The following is a 22,733-nucleotide window of genomic DNA, read 5'->3' as shown; positions in this document are numbered from 1 at the left end:
AGTGCCCGCCGTCTCCATCTCCTCCATGTTCACTATATTCACTACATTCACTTTATTTACCATGTTCGCCAGGCTCGCCATGCGGCGATGGAATCACTACTTCCATACTGTCTAAGCGCAAGGAAATTCGTAGAACAGAGAGAATAGATGAAGCTATCTATAGAAAGGTCGCCTGCGACGACAGAACAGAACATTGTCCGACTGCTTCGGTCTTGGGATATGGAAGACGGTGAAATATAACCCTAGCGAGTATCATTTCCCAAATATATATCATTATCATTGCAACTCAGCCATCACCGTCCTTGGATTCTTTTCACCACTCGCCGTCGCCGCCGGCATTTCCTGTAGATATGGAGATGGATATTGATCCTGCAGCTTCTCCTCCGACGGCATCTCCACCGGTAGCGCATCACTCCCGGGCAACTCTCCGGTCTTTGAAGAGAAATAGCCATCGTCATCCAGACTCATATCCTTGTCCTTACTTGGGACGTCCGGTCCTCCCTCGAAGCCCTTCTGCTGTCTCCGTCTATAAGCTCTCTTTCTCATAATCAGAAACGCTCCAAGAATGACCCCCAGCACGACGACCGGGACGACGACTCCAATCGCTGCCTTGGCGCCCGTGGAAAGACCGGTATTGGATTTACTTGACCCGTCTTCTGTGTCCGTGAGCGGTGCAGCACTGGTTGGTGCTGCTGCTGCTGTGCCCAAGGCCGATGAGGTCTTGTCCAGTGCGCAATATGCATTGAAGACGGCCGTGGCACTGGCTGCGGCGGCTGTGGATCCTGGACAGCGCTGGAGGACAGCACTGCTGATCACATCGGCCATGTAGCTGGAGCTGGCGGTGCAGAAGCAGGAAAAAGATGTCGTGGCGCCGTTGTCGCCACAGCCGGAGTTCATGTCTCGGATCACGGTGCTGAGAGGCGGTTCGGCGCATGTGCCGAGGCTGGCGTAGCCGGGGGCATTGTCGATGAATATTTGTTGCGCTGACACAATATCAAGGTTGTGGAAGAGGGCAAGGGCTACGAAGAGCCAGTGCCGGTGGTGTGGTTGAAACATTTTGATCACTTGATCTTTTGAGTCTCGAGTATTCTTATAGAGGGAGCACTTGAAGAGTCTGTCCCCTAGTACCAAGAAAGAGATCGGAGGCTGTAAGGCAGCACAGCTGCTAGTAGGTGAGATAGCAGGCTTGATTGTTACAAGACAGGGCTGGGTCGAATTTCGAAAACAAATACGGCTCTCTCTCAATGCTCGAAGGACTTGTGCAACGTAGCTGACAATGACATGGTTTTTGAGGAATTGACAGGGCTGCACACCAAACATGCTGTAGCGCTGATAGATATATGTACTCACCACAAGAAGAGGGTCTTCTGGACATACCTGGTCGTTGGGGCCGTACCTGAGCAGAAGAAGATCCACTTTCTAGAATCTGGCAGTCTGTGCGCGACCTGGGGGACGGTGGCTTGGGGCTGGTTGAGCATGTCGTCTGTCTATCGTGAAGCGAGCGCATATATCGAATGCCCTAGTGGTCGTGCCGCCAGAACAAGAGCAGCTGCATCCTTCGCGCACTTCTGAATCAAGCCACAGAAAGGAAGAGGGTAACGGACGACCTATCAAGCCGACCTTAGGACATCATTGTGGCTTGAAGCCGGCGACAATAAGGCTGACCGCTAATTGAAGTGGAAAAGAGAGATAAGGCTAGCGATGGCTAGCCACAGCGTAAGTACGTCCGTACCTTTGGCAACGTTGCATTTGACGGATGCACTTACAAGAAGTGAACACTGACCCTGAACAGTGGTTGGTGTCTCTCCCGTGTCTCTTGCACATGCCGCTCGAGTCTTGAATGGTGTTTGGCAGATCGATTTTGATGGCGATGAGATGAGATGACCCCGATCCGGTTCCCACTTGATGTCCCGTCTCCCAGACCGGAACAGGCGAAAGTAGCCAGAAAGTCGCGGAATGGGGCCTCGCTACCGTCCGGCCCACTTTTCCCCGACTCCCTCCGAGTCCCTCATGGGCCTTTTGGACTTGACTGAAGGAACCACAAACAACCTCGCGGCGGCCTTCACATACATAAATCATCCTCTTTAAGAGTGTCTGGAAGCAACGAGCTTCTTTCGGACAGTCTCCAATTGCTGGACTCCCAGAAAAGACGAGGGACAGGTTCATCTCTCGAAGGCCCCGTGCCTCGGCGGTGATAGAGCGTCTGTCCGACATGTGGCCGTCGGGCAACCCGTTATCTGTACGCTAAAGGAGCCAGACCGGACCGTCTCATGTTTCCCGCTTCAGGTCCTGCACTACTCTTCAGCCCTATGCCTTAGTTTGATGGCCCGGTGGGCCTGCGGCCAAGTGCTTAGGAGCGTACAGCCGAGAGGATGGTAAGGCGTTCTTTTGACAGCAATGTGGCGCTTGGTTTGTTGGGAAGGGCGTATTTGGTCAACCACAATCTTCCGAGGCAATGGCAGTGCCCGTTGGCCTGGGGCCATGATGCCTTAGATAGCTATATGAACAAAATACTTGCGGCATTTATATATATATCAAAGCACCACCGATCATCGAAGCAGACAAAGGGGCGAAGAGCAGGTGCTTCATCAGGACGACGATGTTGACTACATAGTAATTTGACTTTTGTTTGGCAAGTCCAAGTCCCACTAGTCCTTCCGTTCCTGCTCAGCGAAGATATAGGACACACCCTTGCTGTGAACCGCATGGTTCGTCTGTAATGCCGGCCCGAGATCATGCAGAAGGACACATTCCTCGACTCTTTAGCGTGGCACGTCGTCGACGCATTGCGATATACTAATGCAGTGCTGTGATATCCCGCTGTCGTCTGGCAAATGGTCCACCTGGGGGGATCCAGACAAAGTCGCTGTTGTCTTGCAGAGTCTGACGCTTCACTCTGCACCAGCTTGCTCTTCCTCTTCCTCTTCCTCAACCTTGCTCCGAGTCCTAGCTCTCATCCCCTTTCTGATATTGAATCCTTCGAGAACAACTTCCTTCTGCTGCGCCGTCGTGAACTCCACGTCGACTTCTCTCACTCGACCAGCCTTGACTTGATCCTCGTCTGCCCACAGATAAGCTTGATGTTCATTGGGATCGAGACGGACCTGAACAGGCACATCAAGGGAACGATAGGGGTGGGTGTTGCGACCGGCATGTCTCCTCGCCTCCATATCATTGGTGCCACTCTCCCGCCGAGTCTCTCGTCGACCTTGCTGCTCCTGTTCCTTGTCAAGATGTGTCCAGACCTCTGCCGCCGTTCCCTCGACAGTAGGATCAGTAGCCACAGAAGTAACAGTAGGAACAGTGGGAACAGTAGCCACCTCTGAGTCCACCATGCCCATGCCCTTCACATCCTTCTCGACATTAACATTCATGTCTGCCCCCCCGTCCTCTTGGACGTCCATCCTCGTGTCCACCTCCACCTCAACAACAAAATGGAATTTACAAACCACCTTCCCGCTCCTCGTCAAAAACACCTGCCCGTCCTTCGGTCCGACCAGTGGTCCAATCCTGGCCGCCACGAGCCCTGTCTCTTCCCAGACCTCCCGCGCCACGGCGTGCAAGATGGTGGGGTCTTCAAGGTCGCATCCACCGCCGGGGACTTCCCATCGGTGAGGCATGCTGTCATGTCCGGCGCGCTGGATGAGCAGTATTCGATCCCGCTTTGGCCTTTCAGTGACAGTGACTCCCGCATCAGCCCCTGCAACTGCCACAGATTCTGGATCTGGATCTGATAAAGGCGGATCGAAGACCAATCCGCCCGTGGCAATGAATTGATATCGGATTTGGTACCCTAGTCCCGAGATCTTTTCGGTATGTGTTGCGATATATGTTGTGTGAGGCACCGCAAACTGTGAGACGGTCGGGTCTGATGAGAATTGATAGATCGAAGGAGGAGGAAGAGGAGAAGGGCTTGAGTTAATGTGCCCTACATTCTGATCTGCCATCATGGAAAGAAGCCCTTCTGGTCTCACAACTCATACAGTTACTGAGACGTGGGTGGTGGACTGTATTCGGAACGAATTTGTTATTCACGTCCTTGTCAAATAACAATCTTTCTCCATCTCACGCCGCCAGATACGCCCGATCATACGACGTACTACTACTACTACTGATCCTATCCCACACCAGCCGCATCGGCCCCACTACCACGCCTTGATCGAGAACAGTCCTACACTCGCTGGCGGGCGACGAGTTGCACACAGAGATTACAAAGCCCCCAGCGGTCTGGGGTATTCGGGCATGCATTGAATCATTTCACAAGAGCGAACAAGAGTCTTTAGTCCTGAGGCTCGATCAGGCTTCATGGTTTGACGTCTGATACATGTCGTGACTAGGCATGCTCACAATTGTTGCTGTCGCTACGTCTATCCAAGCGCACAAGGCTGGCCCATCCGTTCGGGGATGTACTTAAAAGCATATCCATGGATCTTCTTCCAAAGAGTATGTGTTGTTCTCTCTGTTGTTACCGCTTCTTTGAGCAGGGCGGCGCCATTCCAATCCTGCATGACACATCGACTTTCTATATCACTTGCTCGTGGAACTCAGTGACGGTCTCGGACAGAACATTATTTTCATGCACTCATCACAGTCGTGGCTTCTATTCGAAGAGTTGCTGGCCAATCGCCGGCAACTTAGGCGCGCGGCATTGCTTTCAACCCCTGTATCAACAATCAGCACTTCAATTCGAAGCCGACTTCGCCTGGTTAGAGCACCTGTCCATCACATCTTGCACTTTCGGAATCAGCTCCGCAATCCGGAACGGTTTGCTGACCACATCGTCAATACCGCTCTTCAAGGTCATTTGAATCTGCTCGGCCCGAGCATTGGCCGTAACAGCAATAACTGGGATGTGGCCGACCAGTTCTCCGGTATTTTGCATTTCCCTTAGCTTCCTTGCGCAAGTCTGGCCGTCCATGACAGGCATTTCCAGGTCCATAAGCACAACATCGATTTCAATCCCGTCAACAACATGGTCGCGGTGGTATTTTGAATTGCAGATTTGTTCGATGGCTTCCCCGCCATGGTTTGCAACATGAACGACGCAACCAATCTTTCGCAACTGTGTCGCCAGCACCTTTTGATTGATTAGATTGTCTTCGACAACCAAGATATGAATCGGTGCAGACAGTGTGACTTTGGTCGCCGGTGCAGCTTTGATAGACCCGGAAGGCAGACCTTGTAGAGGCGAAGTGTGCCGGGAGGTCACCGCGGCGTGAGGTGGTTTCGGCCCATTCCTGACGTATGAATCCGCCGTTAACCGATCGTCCTCTCCTTCGCCCGATGACATTCGCGCCTTGACGTAGAAGGCAAAGATGCTGCCTTTCCCGCTTTCGGAAGCGACCCCTATCTCGCCGCCCTGAAGTTCCACAAGTTCTCGGGATATGAAAAGTCCAAGCCCGGAACCACCATAGGTAACGTGAGTCCGCGGGCTGGCCTGCGAAAACCTCTGAAACAGCTGCTTCTTCTCCAAGTCATCCAGGCCCCGGCCGGTGTCCTGCACGGCAAAATGGATATAGACTGGCGCCCCCAACCCCCATTCGTTCCCCGCGGTAACATCTTTATCCCGGGTGGACCGTGATGGGATGTAAGTCAACCTCCATTTATCCTCGGACGAGGGTTTGTCGCCCGAGGCGGCAACATGCATCCGGATCACCCGCTTTTCCTGCATGGTGGTGAATTTGATGGCATTGGTCATGAGATTGATCAAGACCTGGGAAAGACGGTGCGGATCCAGGCGAACCCAGTCGACGCCCATTTGCTGGTATGAAGACTCCACATTCAATTCCATCTTGATGTCGGACGTCTTCAGTTCGGCTTCGAACATTTTGATAACCTTCCGCATGACGCTGATCGGTTGCGTGTCGATGGGTGACACGGCCATCATTGCCGAATCGAGCTTGGAGAGCGTCAACACGTCGTCTACAATTCTTTTTTGATGTTGACCACAGAGTGTGATGGTCTGGGCCGAGTCAATCGTATGATCAAGGACTTCCAGCTGCGGTGTATTGAGCTGGCCTGCTTCCCGCATCTCAATTAAAGAGGCGGTGATGGAGTCGGCACACTGCAAGATGGCCGAAAGAGGATTTCGCATCTCGTGAGAGGTAGTATCGATGTATCGTTCTTGCTGTCGCTTGAGTTCCACAGCCTCTTCCATCCGACGGGTCTGAAGGTTTTCCGCAAATTTTTGTGCGCTAATATCGGTCATCGACCCGAAGATTCGTTTAAGCCGTCCATCATCATCCCGTTCCGGCGAGGCACTGGTTAGAACCCACGTCGGCCCGGTGTTTCCAAGCTTGTCTCTCCAGGGCGTCTTGAACCGGAACTCCAGGGACACAGCACATCGCTTCTCAAACATGGTCTTCCACATGTCCCAGACCTTGACTTGGTCTTCTTCAACCACATATTTGATCCATTCGACGTCGACGTCGATATCCCGTGGGAAAGAGGTGATGTTGTACCAGGCGTCGTTCACAAAATTGATCTTACCATCCACATCACCAATGAATATTCCAACGGGGGCCAGTTCCGCCATTCTGGTGAACTTGTTCTCGGCTTCCACCGCCTGCTGAGTCCTTGCGACCAGCTGATTGTTCAGCTCAATGCGATCCTGTGCAGCCAGCTGTGCAGCCCGCTCCCCCTTCTTGATCTCGTCTTCGAACAATACCACAGATGCAATCGTCGTGGCAAGCTGTCGGCCGAGCAGCTGGACAAACAGATCGTAGTCTTCGTCATATGGCCTCCTTGGGTTTGTGCCCATGACCAAGAAACCCAAGGTCGACTCCCCGGTAGTCGGGTGGATGGGGGCAATCACCACCACACGAGAAGGGTCGCCGAAGCCTCTCCATTCAATGCCGGTGAGCAAGTCTGCTTCAAGAGAGCCGTCTTCCACGCGGAGGACGATGGGTCGATCGGTTGTCAGTGCTTGTCGAAACGATGGAGCAAAGCCCTTTGTACTCGTCTTCATGTCTATCGTCGGAGGAGCGGCTTTATGACCCGAGGGCACGCCTAAACTACCTTCGAGGTAGCAGATCTTGTTCGAAGCTGCTCCACTAGATCCTGACGAGGCAGCGTCACTGTCTGCCAAATCCTCGTTTAGAGAATAGATCAGAACCATGGGTGCATCATACTCGTTGTACTCGAGGCCTTCAAGCAGCAAGCCCCAAAAGTCCGAGACCTTACGGGCAGCCGCAGTCCGTTCGCCAATCTCACGAAGCGTCAACATCCGTCTCTCCGCGATCTTGCGGCGGGTCTTTTCGAACGCCGGATTGTACAGTCCGACCACGGCCCCGTCAGCCCCGATCAAAGGAATGATGGACCAAGAAAAGTAAGTCTCCTCCAAGAAGCCATTGCGCAGGATGAACAAGCAATCATCATCCTTCATAGTGGCTTGGGCATTTTTAAAGGCATTCTCGAAGACATCTTCCAGCGCTTCCCAGATCTCGTACCATACATCGCGATAGCGGCTCCCCATCAATTTTGGATGCTTCTGCCCAGCCAGCAGAATATATGCCTCGTTGTAAATGGCGACATGGTCCTGACCCCAATACATCGCAGACGGATGGGGACTCGCCATGATCAAATTGCACATTCCCCGCAAATCTGCGGACCAGTTCTCGATGGGCCCTAGGCTGGTGGAAGCCCAGTCAATCCCTCTGGCGAACTGTACATGGGATGGCAAAGACGATGACAAGGGCAGCCGCGTCCAGTCAAAATATCCTTTCGGCACCTCGGAGCCGGCCATATCAGAGTCGACATCGAGATTGATGGTGGCTGTTATGGCCTTCTGATCTGGAGGAGGCGACCTTGAACCCATTATCAGTTCAGCATATGTCATGTCGCCGCTTGCGACTGGCGACGTCGATTCCAGACTTCCCGGTGACATCGCGGGCAAGGATTCCGTGACTAGCTTTTGCATTGTTCGGGCGGCTTGTGTGCCTGTTCGCGGGGGAATATCGAAATAAGTGGGCGATGGAGAATCGCCTCGACCAGGTATCTGGGGGGAGGAGAGAGTGCCCAGACCTGTGTATTGCTGCAGAGCAGGGCGGCCTTGAGCTTCGCCGCTGGCAGGAGGGGAGAACGGATGCTGTCGCCCATGTATAACCCGTAATCGACTCCGAATGAGGGTGCTCTGCCATAACAATCCAGCAAATGGAAAGGTCGACACGATGTCCGCTTCTGCCAGAGGATTGAGCACCCAGGCTTTGAAATCACTGAAGGGCGTTCCTAAGTCGAGAAGTAACGTAGGATCTTCCGATTTTCCTCGCACTAGGTCGAACAGCGCCTGGCGAGACCTCAGGGCTGTGTTGGCGAAGATCAGGTTGAGGCCAACAGACTTGGTGTTGTTGTCATCCTTTGTATCTACCACGAGGGTCGGTCGGTCGTCAAGTTGTAGGTACTCAGCAAGTGCAACTGAATGAAACAGTTGCGCGCCTGACGGCAGCCGAGGTCTTGCATCGTCATTGTGGTCGCTACCCCTGCGATTGAATCGAGGCGAGGTTCTGATGGGTATTGAACTTGCGGCCGGTCCTCTTCCCGTCTCAGAAGTGCTTGTGTGTGGCATCTCGTCCCCCCGAGCGAAGACAGAGGCAGCCGCCTCGAGAACGGAGACTGGCTTGGCCGTCTGGGATGCTTCCGCTGCAGGATGGGGGAGGTTGAGGTTGATATTCAAAGCCTCCTCTTGCCCACCATGGCCACCGCGATTATGCTCGGCTACGCGTGCATCGCTAGAGTCCAGACAGCCGCCGGGATGGGAATGTTTGAAGTGCTTGGAGGCAGGGACTTCGATGGGAGCAGGACCGAATGTCAAGACGTGAGGGCGTTTCAACGAGGATTGAGGGTTCTCGGCCGGGGCTTGACCGATTCGGGAGGCAGGATTGCGTGGACTCTTGGGAATGTTCGCTTGGCCGGTCATAAAGAAGATAGCATTCTTCAATCGACAACCACTTGAGCAACGTCAATTGGGGCGGCGGTGGGTGCACAGTATTGACCAGGGGAGGAGGAAACCCCAACGGAGTCCAGTGCCGGGGTTGTTGATCCGACTGGTGCTGGATGATGTGGGAGGCCGAGCGAGGGAGGGCTTTCACTGTGGTCGAACAGTGAACGCGCAAGCTTTTTGGAGAGATGCTGATGACAGGCACGCCCGATCAATGGGATGCAAGGATGTCAGTTTCGCACACATTGAATGGGAGTGGATACAGCATAGAAAGGCAATTGTCGAGGCATTTTGAGATGTCTAGGTCGAAGGTAGAAAGTAGCATAAAACATGTACGTGCGATAACTGTGTACAAAGGAGACTCATGGTGGCAAGAGAGAAGGTACGCAGTTACTATACTAGTAGTACGTAGTAGAATGAGGGCGGGATTACTAGGTACTTAGTAACTAGTGACTGTATGTACTATCAATCTCTAGGCGACCTGGTGTTGAAACCCCGCTTGAGGCCTAGGAGGCTAGGGGACTCTGGCGCCCCGCTGTCCAAGCTGTAGAGGCTTCCGAATTGAGGCTCTGCGAGCCTGCTACTAGTCCTGTAGTTTAGCTTTGCACCCAACTTGAAGTGTCAATTGACGGACACCTAGTAGGTAAATGAATGGTAGGTTGTAGGCACCTAGTAACCTGACACTCATCCGAGAGGTTGATGAGATTAGGTTTGCTTGACTTGCTTCTCGGGTTCAAGTTCTACAGGGACACTGCACTGGATGATGGCATTCTCTAATTTCCCATCGTCATCAACTATCATCCCCACTGCGCTGTGCCCATAACAATCGGTCCCAGGGTCCAGGACGTGGGTTCTTCCCTTTCTACCGTTTGACCTAGGCATCGTTTCGGATTTATCCAGCTACCCTTCTCGGCAATCTGTTCATACTCTCGAGATTCCCTTGCACACACATGGCTTCGTTCATCTGCTCACCGTTCAAATGCGGCCGCCACTCGCATTCCCCGAGCAGCATAAAGCGTGCCCTGGTTGTCGTGTATGGGTGATGCGGCACTTGACTTGAGGTGACACGTTGCCCTAGTATCTTCTCCTTCCTATTCCAACAAAATGCTCTCCCCATTCCTCAACTCCACGCATTCGAGGCCCTCTGCCCAGTGCTCGGAGCCATACACGTTCTTGTCCGGCCCAGCCCGCAGACTCTGTACAGCCTCGGCCACTGTTACGACTTTCCTTCGAAGCAGCGGTGCGATGAGGCCGGAGCCAAGCTTTTCTTCGTCATGCGTGGCGACCCAATACTTTGCACGCAACAACTTCTGCGCTCGGACAGCGTTCAATGCCCCCAAATTGAGCTGTTTGCTCCAAGCAAGCGAGACATCATGCAATCCATGGAGAAAAGCTAGGGCCGTCAGAGGGGGAGAAGCCCCATCAAAAACCGAAAGGGTCGAGGCCTCCACACCGTGGGGTGAATATACGACGGTCTCGGCAGCATCAATCGGTGACTGACGCTGTCGCACGCAGATGACGACGGCGGAGTGAAGATGCAGAGAATCGCACTCCGTTATCAGTCGGCCTATGCCAACCCAGTCAGGCAAAGGAGCAAGGCTCGTCTTCCGCCAATCCACTCCTTTGGTCAGTGTAGTCATCTCCAGCACCGCATCGAAGTAGTGCCAGCCTTGAATCAGCCGTGCTGCTTTTTGGGTTGCGAAAACAGGCACATTTGGGTCGAGCTGGGTTAGAGTAGCCTTATGGCAATGATCTGTGAATTCATGCGAGACCGCCACCGCATCAATAAATGAGCCTGTCCACTGGGTCCCAGGCTCCTCGCTGTGAGAACCTAGCCTGGTACTTTGAAAATATATAGCCTCCATATCGTGTAATAAGTCTTCAAGCTCACTGATGGTTTGTACACTGCTCTTGACCACGTGCCATTGCCTCGAGAACCATCCAGCCAGGTCTTCTTGAGGTCCATCCAACCACGGATCTATCAAGATATTGTAACGCAGTCGGCCAGCAGGCGGGGAAGTATCATCAGGATAAGCGAGCGATAGGAGCCAAGTTGTGTCAGCATTGAGGTGTGTCAGGATAGGTCTTCCATTTCCAAGTGCACTTCGAATCGTGCCCTGCAACTCGGCTTGGAGCGGGCTTGCGGCTTGTTCCGACGACTTGTCGACAAGTCCAGCATCCATCTAGTCTGTGGCCCGAAGCGTGACTCGACAGAGGATGGCTTCTCATGCACAGCGCACTGATATGTTCGTTGGAGCACCTTACCGTTTTGCTTTGCTATGCAAATGTAGTCAGTACTAATAACAATGCTCCGAGGACACAGGCAGTCGTGACGCCCGTAGTTAATGAACTTGGACAAGCCCGGAAATGCAGTCACGTAGTCCGACCACCGTTCTGCAAAACCGCCCCGGCTTGACGTACCGCTTGCTGGGCAGTCACGCTGCAAGATTCATGACGGTCGGTCCACAGATCATTTCCCCGCGCAATGAGATTTGCACCGGATCGTTGCGACACGACTAGTATCGAGTACCAGCGTAAGTACTTAGATGAGTGTCCTCTACACGAACGAATTCATGAACGGATAAGATCCCACCACCAGCAGTAAAGGCACGAAAGTTGGATGATGGACATGAACAAGTTGAACTCGACCTCGGACTCGGAGTGCCTGACATCCGCCAAGGCTCCCGTATCTGATAAGACGACAAAACAGGTTTAGCGGGGTACATTCCCCGCCCACTAACCTCACTGCACTGGCACGTCGCCACGCCTGTCTGCCTGATAGTAGAGCCATTGTAACTCGTTGCGCACCCTGCCCTCTGCACGCCCAGTCTATTGATATTGATACATGTATCGACTGCCTCATCGTCGGTCTACCTAGGTACCAAACGAATACAATCCTAGTTGTGCCAAAAAAAGCAAACGAAGCAGGCATCAAAGCAGTCAAGACAACGGCCAATCCGACAAAGGTGCCACGTCCTCCAACGTCTCGTTAAATATCCGTATATCAGTCTCTCTCCAAAGATTGGTCGCAAAGACTGATCTTACCGTCATCCCAAGCCTCCATCTACTACTGAAACTGGGCACAGTTCATTCGCGCGCCTTGGAAAGTCTTGTACGCGTCAAGGGGGGCATCCTCAGCCACATCTCGCTCATATCTTCCCCCAGTTTATAGTGGGCAGAACCCTTAAACACTGGCTGGTCTCCGCCGCTTGGCTCCGCACGCCCAGAGGCTGTCTTGACTGCCACTGCCACCGCTATCGCCTCCAAGACCACGAACCTTCCACCCGTGCCCCCCGGGCGTCGCTGCCTTTTAGGCTTCCACATTCCTCCACATCGCCTCCCCAAATTCCTCCTCGTTACCACCTACTACTCACCACTTTGGTGCCTCCTGTGACCTGCTTGATTAGCACGTCTGTTACACGTTTCTTCAATATTTCCCTCTACGTCCGCTCATCCGCCGATGGTCGACTCAGCCGACGAGCCTCCGCTGTCAAGAAGTAGACACTCATGGGCTAAGACCACCCTACAACCCCCGCCGTCGTCCCTTGATCCTCGCCGACCCTTCCGCGAAGGCCCCTCACAACGTTCAGATTTGCAACCTGATCACGCCCATACTCTTCCGCACCATGCTGGCCACGAGCCCTCTGCAGCTGGTCCTGCACCTACAGACCATCGCCCCGACGGAACGGATAAAGAACAACAAGATATATCGGTTGTGGATAAGAAAGGAGATGGAACGCAATCTTCCACCATAGGGACTACGGACACCAAGGATAAGGCATCCTTGGTTAGCCGTTTCTTCCGAGATGCGAAGCGCATCCTATTCTCCAGTTGGGTCAACTGGCTCCTGGTCTTTGTTCCAGTCGGCATCATCCTGGGAATTCTGGTGGATTGGGCACACGTCGATGTGGTCAGCCCCAGCGTTGTCTTCGCCATAAATGCCGTCGCCATCATTCCCCTGGCATCGCTCCTGTCATATGCCACAGAGAGTGTGGCCGTGAGACTGGGTGACACCATCGGTGCTCTGTTGAATGTAACCTTCGGCAATGCGGTTGAGTTGATCATCTTCATCATTGCCCTCGTTGCAAAAGAGGTCCGCGTCGTGCAAGCCGCCGCGCTTGGTTCAATACTGTCCAATCTGCTGTTGATCCTGGGCATGTGCTTTGTCGCCGGCGGCCTGCGATTTCGAGAGCAACTATACAATTCCACCGTGTCTCAGATGAGCGCATGTCTTCTGTGCTTGAGTGTCATCAGTCTTCTTCTGCCGGTAAGTCTCGCCGCCTGCTGAGTAGCCTCGTAACTAACGTCCTATAGACGGCCTTTCACGCGTCTTTTTCCGATACTGAGACCGCAGATCATGTTGTACTCAAGGTCTCTCGAGGAACCAGTGTGGTTCTCTTGTTGGTCTACATTCTATACCTACTCTTCTCGTTGAAGTCCCATGCCTTCATGTACCAGAGTACACCGCAGCATTTGATCGATGAAGAATCCCACCCAGGAGTCCTTGCCGAAATTCTCAACTCCTCGAGCTCTTCCAGCGATGACTCAAGCTCCAGCTCCTCCGATACCGATTCCAGCACTGGCTCCCATACTACTGCCCAACGTCTTCGACGTGCGTTACGTCGGCGGAGGCGCAAGTCAACCTCGAGCACAAAAGAAAGTGCTCCGCTCCCAGGCTTTACCAGAAGCTCATCCGTACTCTCCGGTCATGGCTGCTCAATGCTTCAAACTGGGTCTCCGAATTCTCAGGAACTCGACCCCGTCTTCAGTGGCGACGAGGCTGATGTCGATGGCGAGGGTCGGAGCGGCCGTCGTCGATCGAGAGACCTCGCGGTGCACTCGCGCGATTTCCAAAATGGTGCGCACGCAGACCATGTATCGGAGAAATCTAAGAAACGCCACAAGAGACATAAAAAGTCCCGGTGTTCGAAGAAGAACAAGGATAAGGGCTCGCAAAAGGACAAGGGATCCGAGAAGGAGAAGATGCCAGTGATCGAGACCACATTCGAGGAAAATACTGTTCTGCCGGAAACGGACTTCCCCCAGGTGGAATTCGCTTCGGACGTGCAGGAAACACCCATTGAGGGCGCCTCCAAACGAGCCTTCAACATCCGCAATTTTTCGGATGCGGTCAAGCCCGCTTTCAACTCGAATGTCTTCCCACATCATCAAGCCACTGGCCGACCTCTGGCGATTCCCATTCGTCCTGTATCTACGGCTCGCTCGCCTTCTCGGGGCATACGCCGGACTTCTTCCATGCCGGAGATCCTTCATCCGACGTTTTCACAGCCACGGTCATCATGGGCAGCGGCACCTCCGCAGCTCGATGCCCCTCGCTCCGAGGCTGGGACAGAAGTAGAGGCTGAAGAAGTTGTGGAAATGAAACAACACCTATCTCGTACCTCTGCCGTCGTCCTACTCCTTTTCTGCACCACCTTTGTTGCGCTGTGCGCCGAATTCCTGGTGGGCAGCATCGACTACCTCATCGCCAACAGTGGCGTTAGCCAGGCATTCATCGGTCTGATCATTCTTCCCATTGTGGGTAACGCAGCCGAGCATGTCACTGCGGTGACCGTGGCGTCCAAAAACAAGATGGACCTCGCTATCAACATTGCGTTAGGTAGTAGCATTCAGATTGCACTATTTGTCACTCCTCTGATGGTCATTCTCGGATGGATTCTGAAAACCGACATGAGCTTGTACTTCAGTCTCTTTGAGACCGTGAGCTTGTTTGCCAGTGCTTTCATCGTCAGCTTCCTGATGATTGATGGTCGCAGCAATTATTTGGAAGGGGCCCTATTAATCGCCGCGTATGTGATTATCGCGGTGGCGGCGTTCTTCTACCCGGCTTGCGACCTCAGTTCCGCCAGCGGGCCACTGGAAGGGACAAACAGATGTTAGGAGGACTAGGGAAGATCGCCAGGTCTTGAGCACGTCAAACAGGCAGGATTGCTTTCTATACACTCATTCAACCGGGGGATCAGATCAATGGGGGTTAACGTTATGGTGACGTGTGCGGTTCTTGCACATTGTACAAGGTCAACTTCGTCGGCGATGTTTGTATTCCTTAAGAGACACTCGTTTTAGGCCAAGGAGAAGCAGAAGCTCTCGGTCGGCGTCATGCAGCTGGTATGGAGTGTTTTGGGGATGGCTTGACTCTTATCACAATCAGTCTAGGCAAAAGCCAGATGCATTCAGTTGACTCCAGGCAGTAGACCGTTACATACGGCATTCTGTCACCAATGTCTCCCGGGTGTGTCTCTGATTGCTAATCTCTCCCTGAAGCAGTCTCTACAATGCTATCAGCTGCTAGTATCAGCTATCAGCCATCAGCGATCACTTATCACTTATCAGCTACCAGTATCTTAACAGTCACGCATCTTTTAACTGTAAAGAGTAGGTCTATGCCTCACGGGCTAAGGGGATTAAGCAACACTAAGTGTATAGTCAAGATGGCAGCCTATGAGCTTGTTTGATACTAGCTACTAACTTCTCTCTTCTATCTTTACTTCGTTGCAGACTCCTTCTTCCTGCTACTCTGTACAACCTGCCACGAGCATTCATCATCTCTCATGGCCCCATGTCCTCGACTCAGAAGGTAGGGGTTCGACGCTGATGAGGCCTGCCAGCTCGAGCCACCCTATCTACGTTCGCGCTGCGTTGTCCGATCCTCCCCCGTTGAAAGACCCCTGCGCCTCTGGTGTTGTATCAACGTTGAGATAGCGAATTGCAGCGGAGGATATAATCAACCTCCCTGGCTTCGAGCACCCACTGACTAGTTGTCTTGGGGCAGAGATTCGTGCATACCCAGAATGCTTATCTGCGCTTCTGCTACGTCCTGTCTATCACGACATGCCACCAGCATCTGCTGCAACATCAGCTTCCAATCATGGCGGGTGTCACCTGGACCATCTCCTCTCCATCTTCGCGAAACTCCGTCATGAAAGAGCAGGTCATAGACACTTTCTTCTGCCTATTTGAACCCGAGAAGTTGCTCTAACATCCCCACAACTCACGTTTCGTTGCCGCTTGACGGTCCCCTACCAATCGGGACATAACCAACCAGCTAGACCACTCTGCAACAAGCACACTTACGTGAACCGCTTCTCAAACAGTTCCGGAATACTTTACGGCATTATGGGTGTCAAGAACGATGGTCTGGCGGCCACTGACACCATGTCCCAGCAAGACCGGCGAGGCTCTCTGCTTGTTGACCCGAAGCTTGCCAATGAGGAAGATGCAGCCGTTCTGGCGAAGATGGGGTGCGTCACTCTTGGACGACAAGGGGCCAGCCCGGATCGCAGCTGATCATCTCACAGTTACAAGCAAGAGCTTCGCCGCAATTTCAGTATGATCGAAGTCTTTGGGATCGCCTTCGCTATAATGGGCTTGCTCCCCTCCATTGCCAGTACACTGTCGTACTCAATCCCTGCTGGTCCAGTCGGCCTCGTATGGGGGTGGTTCCTCGCCTCGGGCTGCATTTTTGTCGTCGGTCTTGCCATGGCGGATCTGGGGTCGAGCATGCCCACGAGTGGCGGTAAGTGATTTTCTTTCTGTCCAGGTTCTCCGGAACTACGTGCACAGTGGAGGAAATCATAATATAGGGACCGGCCCAACTGCAAGCCGTCCAAACCTGCCATCTAACGAACGTTTAGGCCTCTACTATTGGACTCATTACTACGCCTCGCCGAAGTGGAGAAACCCTCTCAGTTTTCTCGTGGGATATAGCAATACACTCGGATTGGTGGGCGGGCTCTGTTCCATTGACTGTGCGTCCAAAGAACGAGTACACTATACTGGAAAGATGGACTAACGAGGCCTCAGACGGGTTCTCCTTGATGTTTCTGTCGGTGATTGTCATCGCACGAGATGGCAACTGGAGCCCCAGCAACGGTATCATCTACGCCGTTTTTATTGCTACAGTGGCATGCCATGGGTTGATCGCCTCAACCATGGCGAGCGTCATGGGGAAGCTGCAGACAGTCTTCGTCGCGATGAATTTTATTCTGATCTTTGCAACGATCATTGCTCTGCCAATAGGGGCCAACTCTCGCAACTCGGCATCATATATCTTCACCCATGTGGAAAACCTCACCACCTGGCCAACGGGGTGGGGTTTCATGTTGTCCTGGTTGTCACCCATCTGGACCATTGGGGGCTTTGATTCTGCAGTCCATATCTCCGAGGAGGCCGCCAATGCAACCAAAGCTGTACCGTTTGGCATCTTGTTTTCCATCGGATCATGCTGGCTGTTTGGCTGGATCTGTTGCATTGTGATTGCGGCGTGCATGTCCCAGGATCTGGATCATATTCTAAGTTCGCCATTTGGTCAACCCATGGCCCAGATCTACTACGATGCACTTGGAAAGAACGGTGCTCTTGGGTTTATGGCTTTCCTCATGATTGTTCAATTCCTGGTGAGTCGTCGAGCATCAAGAATTAGGTAAAGATGAAGTATCGTGGCTTATTGACTAACAACTCTGCGCAGATGGGCATTTCCATCCTGGTGGCTGCCTCGCGACAGTCCTGGGCGTTCTCGCGCGACGGAGCCTTGCCGTTCTCCAAGTTCTTCCGACCAATCTCCAAGCGGTTTGGATATATCCCTCTTCGGACCACGATCGGATGCGCCGTACTGGCAGCCATTCTGGGACTGCTATGCTTGATCGCGCCGGCGGCCGCCTCGGCACTATTCTCTCTCGCCGTTGCCGGCAACAATCTGGCCTGGGGCACCCCAATCTTTTGCCGTGTCATGTGGGGACAAAAGAAGTTCAGCCCTGGTCCGATCTACACAGGGAGAGCTTCGACTCCACTCGCTTGGGCCGCGATCCTGTTCTTGATATTCGGCATCCTCCTCTCAATGTTCCCTGTCGGCGGGCCAAACCCTGATGCCGAAAGCATGAACTACACCTGCGTCATCAATTCAGCAGTGTGGGGAGGCGCGTTGCTGTACTATTTCATTGACGCGCAAAAGTGGTTCCGTGGACCTCAAATCACTCTCGACCTTAGCCAGCTTACGGAGGAGCAGGAGGCGGTGTTGCGAGCCGAGGGAGTCACGGAAGGCTCCAGCGGAACAGCCGTGCTCGGTGGTGGAGGTGATATCGTCGGCAATGCTGTCAAGGCCGCATGAATGAGATTAGTCACTTCCGGACAGGCGTTCGGCCCCCGTACAACTATGCAATCTTGTCTAGGACAGCAACATCGCTCCTTAGATGGATGGAAGCCGTCAAATCAGGTTCATATGTTGTTGAGTGCTCGCAAGGCCGGGGGCAGTTACCGCTGTGCCATTGTACGCAGGACATGCTGGAGCAGCAATATAGGACTTCCAAGTCGGTTCATTCAATCAGACATTGGAAAAATGCCTCGCGACTAGCGACAGGAGGCTGCGAATCCTCAGCCGTTACGCTGCTGCAAGATTTTGCGCATTCCTCTTTCGGAGAAAGTCTTCCCAGGCATGCAGTTGAGTTGTTGCTAGACCTTTTTGTCTAGAGACTCGAAATGTGAGCAGAGGTATGGTGCCATCAGCCTCGTCCCTTACAGCCCTGCAGCCTTGCCCTCACGCCTGAGGTATGTATGCCACATCAGCCAGCGATTTTCCACGGCAGTGATCTTGTTCTGACGATGAGCTGCTCCTCAGTCTCCCCATTCTAGCACATCTCTCATGCGCCCCTGAACTTCCCAGATCTCGCACCGCTCTATGTTGCTGTCGAGACTTCGACCACAATCTTCCCTCTCGCCCTCCCTGTTTTCAACTTCTCGATAGCCCTGGGGGCCTCCTCAAACGCAAACTTCTGATCAATCACAGCCCTGATCTTCCCCTCAGTCATCCACGCAGCGATCTGTTCAAGGTCGTCCTTCTTTGTCTGCGCAAAGAACCCCATCCCCTTTCTCTTCCCACCACCCAAGAACGACGGCCACAGCTTTCTCTTGACCTGGTTGACCATCCCGGCCGGCGACAAATCCGCACCGACAAAGATATACATGGCCTCCGGGTCCGTGTATTTATGACACTGCCAATACAAGTTTGGATCACGACCGATGTTGTCGATGACATGGGTGAATGGTTTCTGTGCCTTCGCACTCACAATCAACCCCTCAACCACATTCCCCTTGGTATAATCAATCACCTCATCCGCACCCAGACTCGTACAGAGCTCGACATTCCGACTCGAGCATGTGGTAGTGACGTGACATCCGAGGGCTTTTGCGATTTGAATCCCAAACACTCCCGTGCCGCCGGACCCGCCGTTGATGAAGACCCGATCACCGCTTTTCACGTGCGGCACGATCGTCTGGTATGCCGTGAGACCTGCGACCCCGATGGTCGCTGCATCGATGGGGTCGAGGTGCTCGGGAACAGCGACGATGTGGGGGTCTTTCGCGATGGCGTATTCGGCCAGGGCGCCGCCCGCGAAGAGGGAGGCCCCGGTAACACCAAAAACGAATTGGCCGGGGGTAAAGTGGGACTTTGATCCTGATGGACCTGACGGCGCTGTCACTATATATCCCGCAAAATCCAGGCCAGGGGTTGCAGGTTTGCGGATGACGAGACGGTTGAACACGGCGATCTCGGCGGGTTTAAAGTCCAGGGGGTTCAGGGCTGTGGCGACGATCTTGATCAGGTACTGCGAGGCTGTGGGTGTCGGGACTGGAGCGGCCGAGTTGAGGCGCATAGTGTTTTCGAGCCCGTTTTTTGTCGTGCTGGTGTATTGCCATGCCTTCATGGCTGTTGGAATCTTGGGCTTGGGAGTGGACATTGCTAGATAGATAGTCGAGAGAGTGAGTGTGAAGGTTCACGCCCACGCCCTGAGCTTCTGTCAGTCGGTAGGTAGATGCTTTCCAATGCTACGAGCGTAGTGGTCAACCTTCATCTCACTTGATCGAAAGGTAACGTTGTCCACAATTACAATTACAAATATATATCTATGTGTATATATAGAGGCAGGTCGACTATAGCCGGCAACATGATACCCTCCGATGTTGGTGGTATATCTTCCTTGACAGGACTTCGGACGGTCGGATGGTCGGACGACGCCTTCATACTTACTTACCTACCAGTAAGTGGTCGTCCAACGTTGAAGTGACAGACAGGGGTTTCTCGGAGATCGACAGCATGTGGAGAGACCCCCTGGTCGGGTCTGGAGTAAATATCATGCCGTGCAAACCATAAGGTTTCGAAGGATATTGACGTCAAGACTCTGCAGAGGTCAATGACAGGGACGGATGCCTTGTTCTCGTGAGTTTCCAGTGTGTACAGCATCCCCCCTTCATAAGGTAGGGCAAACTGCCCATAGTGCGTGAGGTTCGCCCCTTTGTCTTATGAGAGCCGTGGCGCTTCGGATGGGTCCGTGATGGGGAGATATTCTGTTCAGCCTTGCGTGAAAATATTGGTGGCTTGCGAACGTTGGAAGAATAAAATCACCAGGGAGAAGGTCTACTTGCTTTTCACCTCTATTGAATCAAAAGATGAGATCATGTTCAAAACAGACTGTGTGCCAATCTACCTAACATCTCTAACGATCAACGGTTGCGAGCATTTTCAATCTATTATTTACTGGAGCATCCCGTAACACATGAGATATCTCGCCTGCTCCCCAACCATCAGGGTTGGGCATATACCATGTACACCATGGATCCCAATGCTAACGTAAACGCTATCACATCACCAGACTCTGACTCAGGTCAAAGGACGTCCGCATCTCTTGTATAGCAAACGTGGACAAGTGGACTCGGAAACACAAAATGACTCGCTCAGACAGTATTATGCAACGCGGCAGATTTGGGGACCAAACCCGCTCCGCTCTGATCCAATGTGCGTTCTTCAACCTGACCCGTCTTTTCATCGACCACGAGACCGCGTTCGCCCCGGTTGAATCCCACACCTGGATGGGCCACGATCAAGCAATAAGCTGCCAGAATAACCATCCTGTAGCACAAGATGTCAGTATCAGTATCGATTTCATTGCATATTCATATTCGTCCTCACGGGGACAAGAGAGTGTCTTGGGGGGATGCACTTACACCGACTCCAATCCAACAAACAGATCCTCGTCTCTCAACGCCTCGCTGTCCCGCGAATACCCCTCGTTGAGCTCGTACACACGATAGCAGCATCGAATGAGGATGAAGAGCGTGGCCAGCGACAGAAAGGTCACAAAGACCAAGAATCTCCTCGGTAGACGCACGCTGCGCCAGACACTGCGGCTGCGGATGAAGTAGTCCACTGTCATGATGACGAAGACGACCAGTGTGGCAACCTGGAATGCCAGACCGGCCAGGGCGATATTGACGCCTGAGGCATCTGCGCCGTTCGAGGTGGAGGATTTGGCGCCGCCGACGGCTTGGAGGATCAGGCTTATGATGTCGCAGGGGATGAAGATATAGTAGAAGAACTGTGGTCTGAAGCGGGAGTGTTGGACGGAGATATATGTGATTCTGTAAGTGATGGTATTAGATCGTCTGGAAGAAAAGAAAAAGTGTGGAAGGCAGAATATGTGTGTGTGTGTGTGTGTGTGTGTGTGTGTGTGTAGGGGGATGAAGAGTAAGAAAACGAAAAAGAAAAAGAGAAGAAAAGCAAGGCTTACATTTGGGAGAGCATCACATAGATGGCGGCTGAGAAGAAGACGGGGCCGATGGTGATCAGGACTGTATCGCAAGTCAGTCAGCCTGGGGACTTGAACGTTTGTTTAGAGAGACAAGTAGTGACTGGGTGGGCCTTCAAGGTAGAAGAAAGTGGTCAACCCTACCAATCTGCATAATAAAGCCTGGATGTCCCCAAGGGTTCTGCCATAGCAGAATTCTCCCAACATATCCGAGGATTTCGTCAATACAGCCGAGCAGCATGGCGGCCATGAAGCCCCAGGCTCTGTAGCGCCAACCCAGGAGGATCTGAATGACCATGCACACCGCATACAGGCCGATGAGAGCCCCGCTGGCTCCTAGCGAGGGGCGATACCCGTAGACGCTGATCTCGACGGGACATGCGGACACCGTGCAGTTGGAGTTGTCGCCGCCCGCGATGTACAGAATGCCATCTGGCGAGACGTAGGTTGGGGAGTTGTCTGACATTGTTGGAAGTCAGGACTCAGGCTGGGTAGAAGGTCAATCCCCTCAAAAGCCGTGGCGGTCTGTATATGTTTTGGTTTCTTGATAGTGATCAAAAGAATGTCTTGTTTCGATATGGACAGAAAAGTTCGAAAGGGAGGAAGGCAGAGATCTAAGGTCAACTATATACTCGTATACTTACGGCCCAATCCGTGGTTTCTTTCATCCACACTCACACGTGCTGTCCATACCTAAGGTAGGTAGGTATGCTCGTGGGGCCACGGCCGTAGACATAATGTCATGATGTATTGACCCCAGGTTGACCCTAGAGACACTGACCATTGAGTTTCACTGGCTTCTGAGCCTTGGCTAGGTATGTGAGAGTGACACTGGCAGCAGAGAGAATGACAGTATGACACATGGCCATAAGGCCGTAGCGACTCGCGAGATGGCAGAAGTACTAGTACGCCAAGCAACAGCGCCTTCAAGTAAGGTATGTACACTGCATAGGTAGTCAGCAATGAGCAGGGGGTAGAAGGGTGGGGGCCGGATTCTGGGCAACCGTGGAGAGTACTTGGCAGATCATGAACCCCGTTGTTTGATAGGTTGGTAACTTGGTAGCAGTCGAAGAGGACGGATGAATTTCCCTCCATCCTTGAAACACGGCCGCAGAGCTTGGAGAGAGTTGGACAAACATCGTTCTGGCGTGTTTGACTGCAGCAGGTGGTCTGGGGTGGACGGGGGTGTTAGGGGTGGC

General features: G+C 53.0%; 8 protein-coding genes across 8 annotated transcripts; 2 read left to right on the top strand and 6 right to left on the bottom strand.

Annotated features, from left to right (window-relative positions):
* Window positions 1-276: 276 nt before the first annotated feature.
* A1O1_07316 (uncharacterized protein) lies at window positions 277-1,478 on the bottom strand (the record flags this gene model as incomplete). Its single annotated transcript, XM_007728188.1, has 2 exons — window positions 277-1,321; window positions 1,378-1,478. 2 exons carry the CDS (start codon window positions 1,476-1,478, stop codon window positions 277-279), a joined length of 1,146 nt encoding a protein of 381 aa, XP_007726378.1.
* Window positions 1,479-2,891: 1,413 nt separating this feature from the next.
* A1O1_07315 (uncharacterized protein) lies at window positions 2,892-3,947 on the bottom strand (the record flags this gene model as incomplete). Its single annotated transcript, XM_007728187.1, has 1 exon — window positions 2,892-3,947. One exon carries the CDS (start codon window positions 3,945-3,947, stop codon window positions 2,892-2,894), a length of 1,056 nt encoding a protein of 351 aa, XP_007726377.1.
* A 734-nt stretch (window positions 3,948-4,681) lies between these two features.
* On the bottom strand, window positions 4,682-8,914 carry A1O1_07314 (uncharacterized protein; the record flags this gene model as incomplete). The annotated part of the gene is made up of 1 exon (XM_007728186.1): window positions 4,682-8,914. The coding sequence occupies one exon, from the start codon at window positions 8,912-8,914 to the stop codon at window positions 4,682-4,684; it is 4,233 nt and encodes a 1,410-aa protein (XP_007726376.1).
* Window positions 8,915-10,026: 1,112 nt separating this feature from the next.
* Window positions 10,027-11,118, bottom strand: A1O1_07313 (uncharacterized protein; the record flags this gene model as incomplete). Its single annotated transcript, XM_007728185.1, has 1 exon — window positions 10,027-11,118. The coding sequence occupies one exon, from the start codon at window positions 11,116-11,118 to the stop codon at window positions 10,027-10,029; it is 1,092 nt and encodes a 363-aa protein (XP_007726375.1).
* A 1,277-nt stretch (window positions 11,119-12,395) lies between these two features.
* Window positions 12,396-14,836, top strand: A1O1_07312 (Ca2+:H+ antiporter; the record flags this gene model as incomplete). Its single annotated transcript, XM_007728184.1, has 2 exons — window positions 12,396-13,202; window positions 13,250-14,836. The coding sequence occupies 2 exons, from the start codon at window positions 12,396-12,398 to the stop codon at window positions 14,834-14,836; spliced, it is 2,394 nt and encodes a 797-aa protein (XP_007726374.1).
* Window positions 14,837-16,111: 1,275 nt separating this feature from the next.
* Window positions 16,112-18,062, top strand: A1O1_07311 (uncharacterized protein; the record flags this gene model as incomplete). The annotated part of the gene is made up of 5 exons (XM_007728183.1): window positions 16,112-16,197; window positions 16,255-16,472; window positions 16,591-16,704; window positions 16,760-17,352; window positions 17,424-18,062. The coding sequence occupies 5 exons, from the start codon at window positions 16,112-16,114 to the stop codon at window positions 18,060-18,062; spliced, it is 1,650 nt and encodes a 549-aa protein (XP_007726373.1).
* A 565-nt stretch (window positions 18,063-18,627) lies between these two features.
* On the bottom strand, window positions 18,628-19,689 carry A1O1_07310 (uncharacterized protein; the record flags this gene model as incomplete). The annotated part of the gene is made up of 1 exon (XM_007728182.1): window positions 18,628-19,689. The coding sequence occupies one exon, from the start codon at window positions 19,687-19,689 to the stop codon at window positions 18,628-18,630; it is 1,062 nt and encodes a 353-aa protein (XP_007726372.1).
* Window positions 19,690-20,683: 994 nt separating this feature from the next.
* Window positions 20,684-22,000, bottom strand: A1O1_07309 (uncharacterized protein; the record flags this gene model as incomplete). The annotated part of the gene is made up of 4 exons (XM_007728181.1): window positions 20,684-20,858; window positions 20,954-21,367; window positions 21,517-21,577; window positions 21,679-22,000. 4 exons carry the CDS (start codon window positions 21,998-22,000, stop codon window positions 20,684-20,686), a joined length of 972 nt encoding a protein of 323 aa, XP_007726371.1.
* Between the last annotated feature and the right edge of the window lie 733 nt (window positions 22,001-22,733).

This window comes from Capronia coronata (assembly GCF_000585585.1).
Source record: "Capronia coronata CBS 617.96 chromosome Unknown acBCG-supercont1.6, whole genome shotgun sequence".
Taxonomy (NCBI): Eukaryota; Fungi; Ascomycota; class Eurotiomycetes; order Chaetothyriales; family Herpotrichiellaceae; genus Capronia; species Capronia coronata.
Note: the sequence above shows the minus strand (reverse complement) of the source record. Positions and strands in the feature narration are given on the sequence as shown.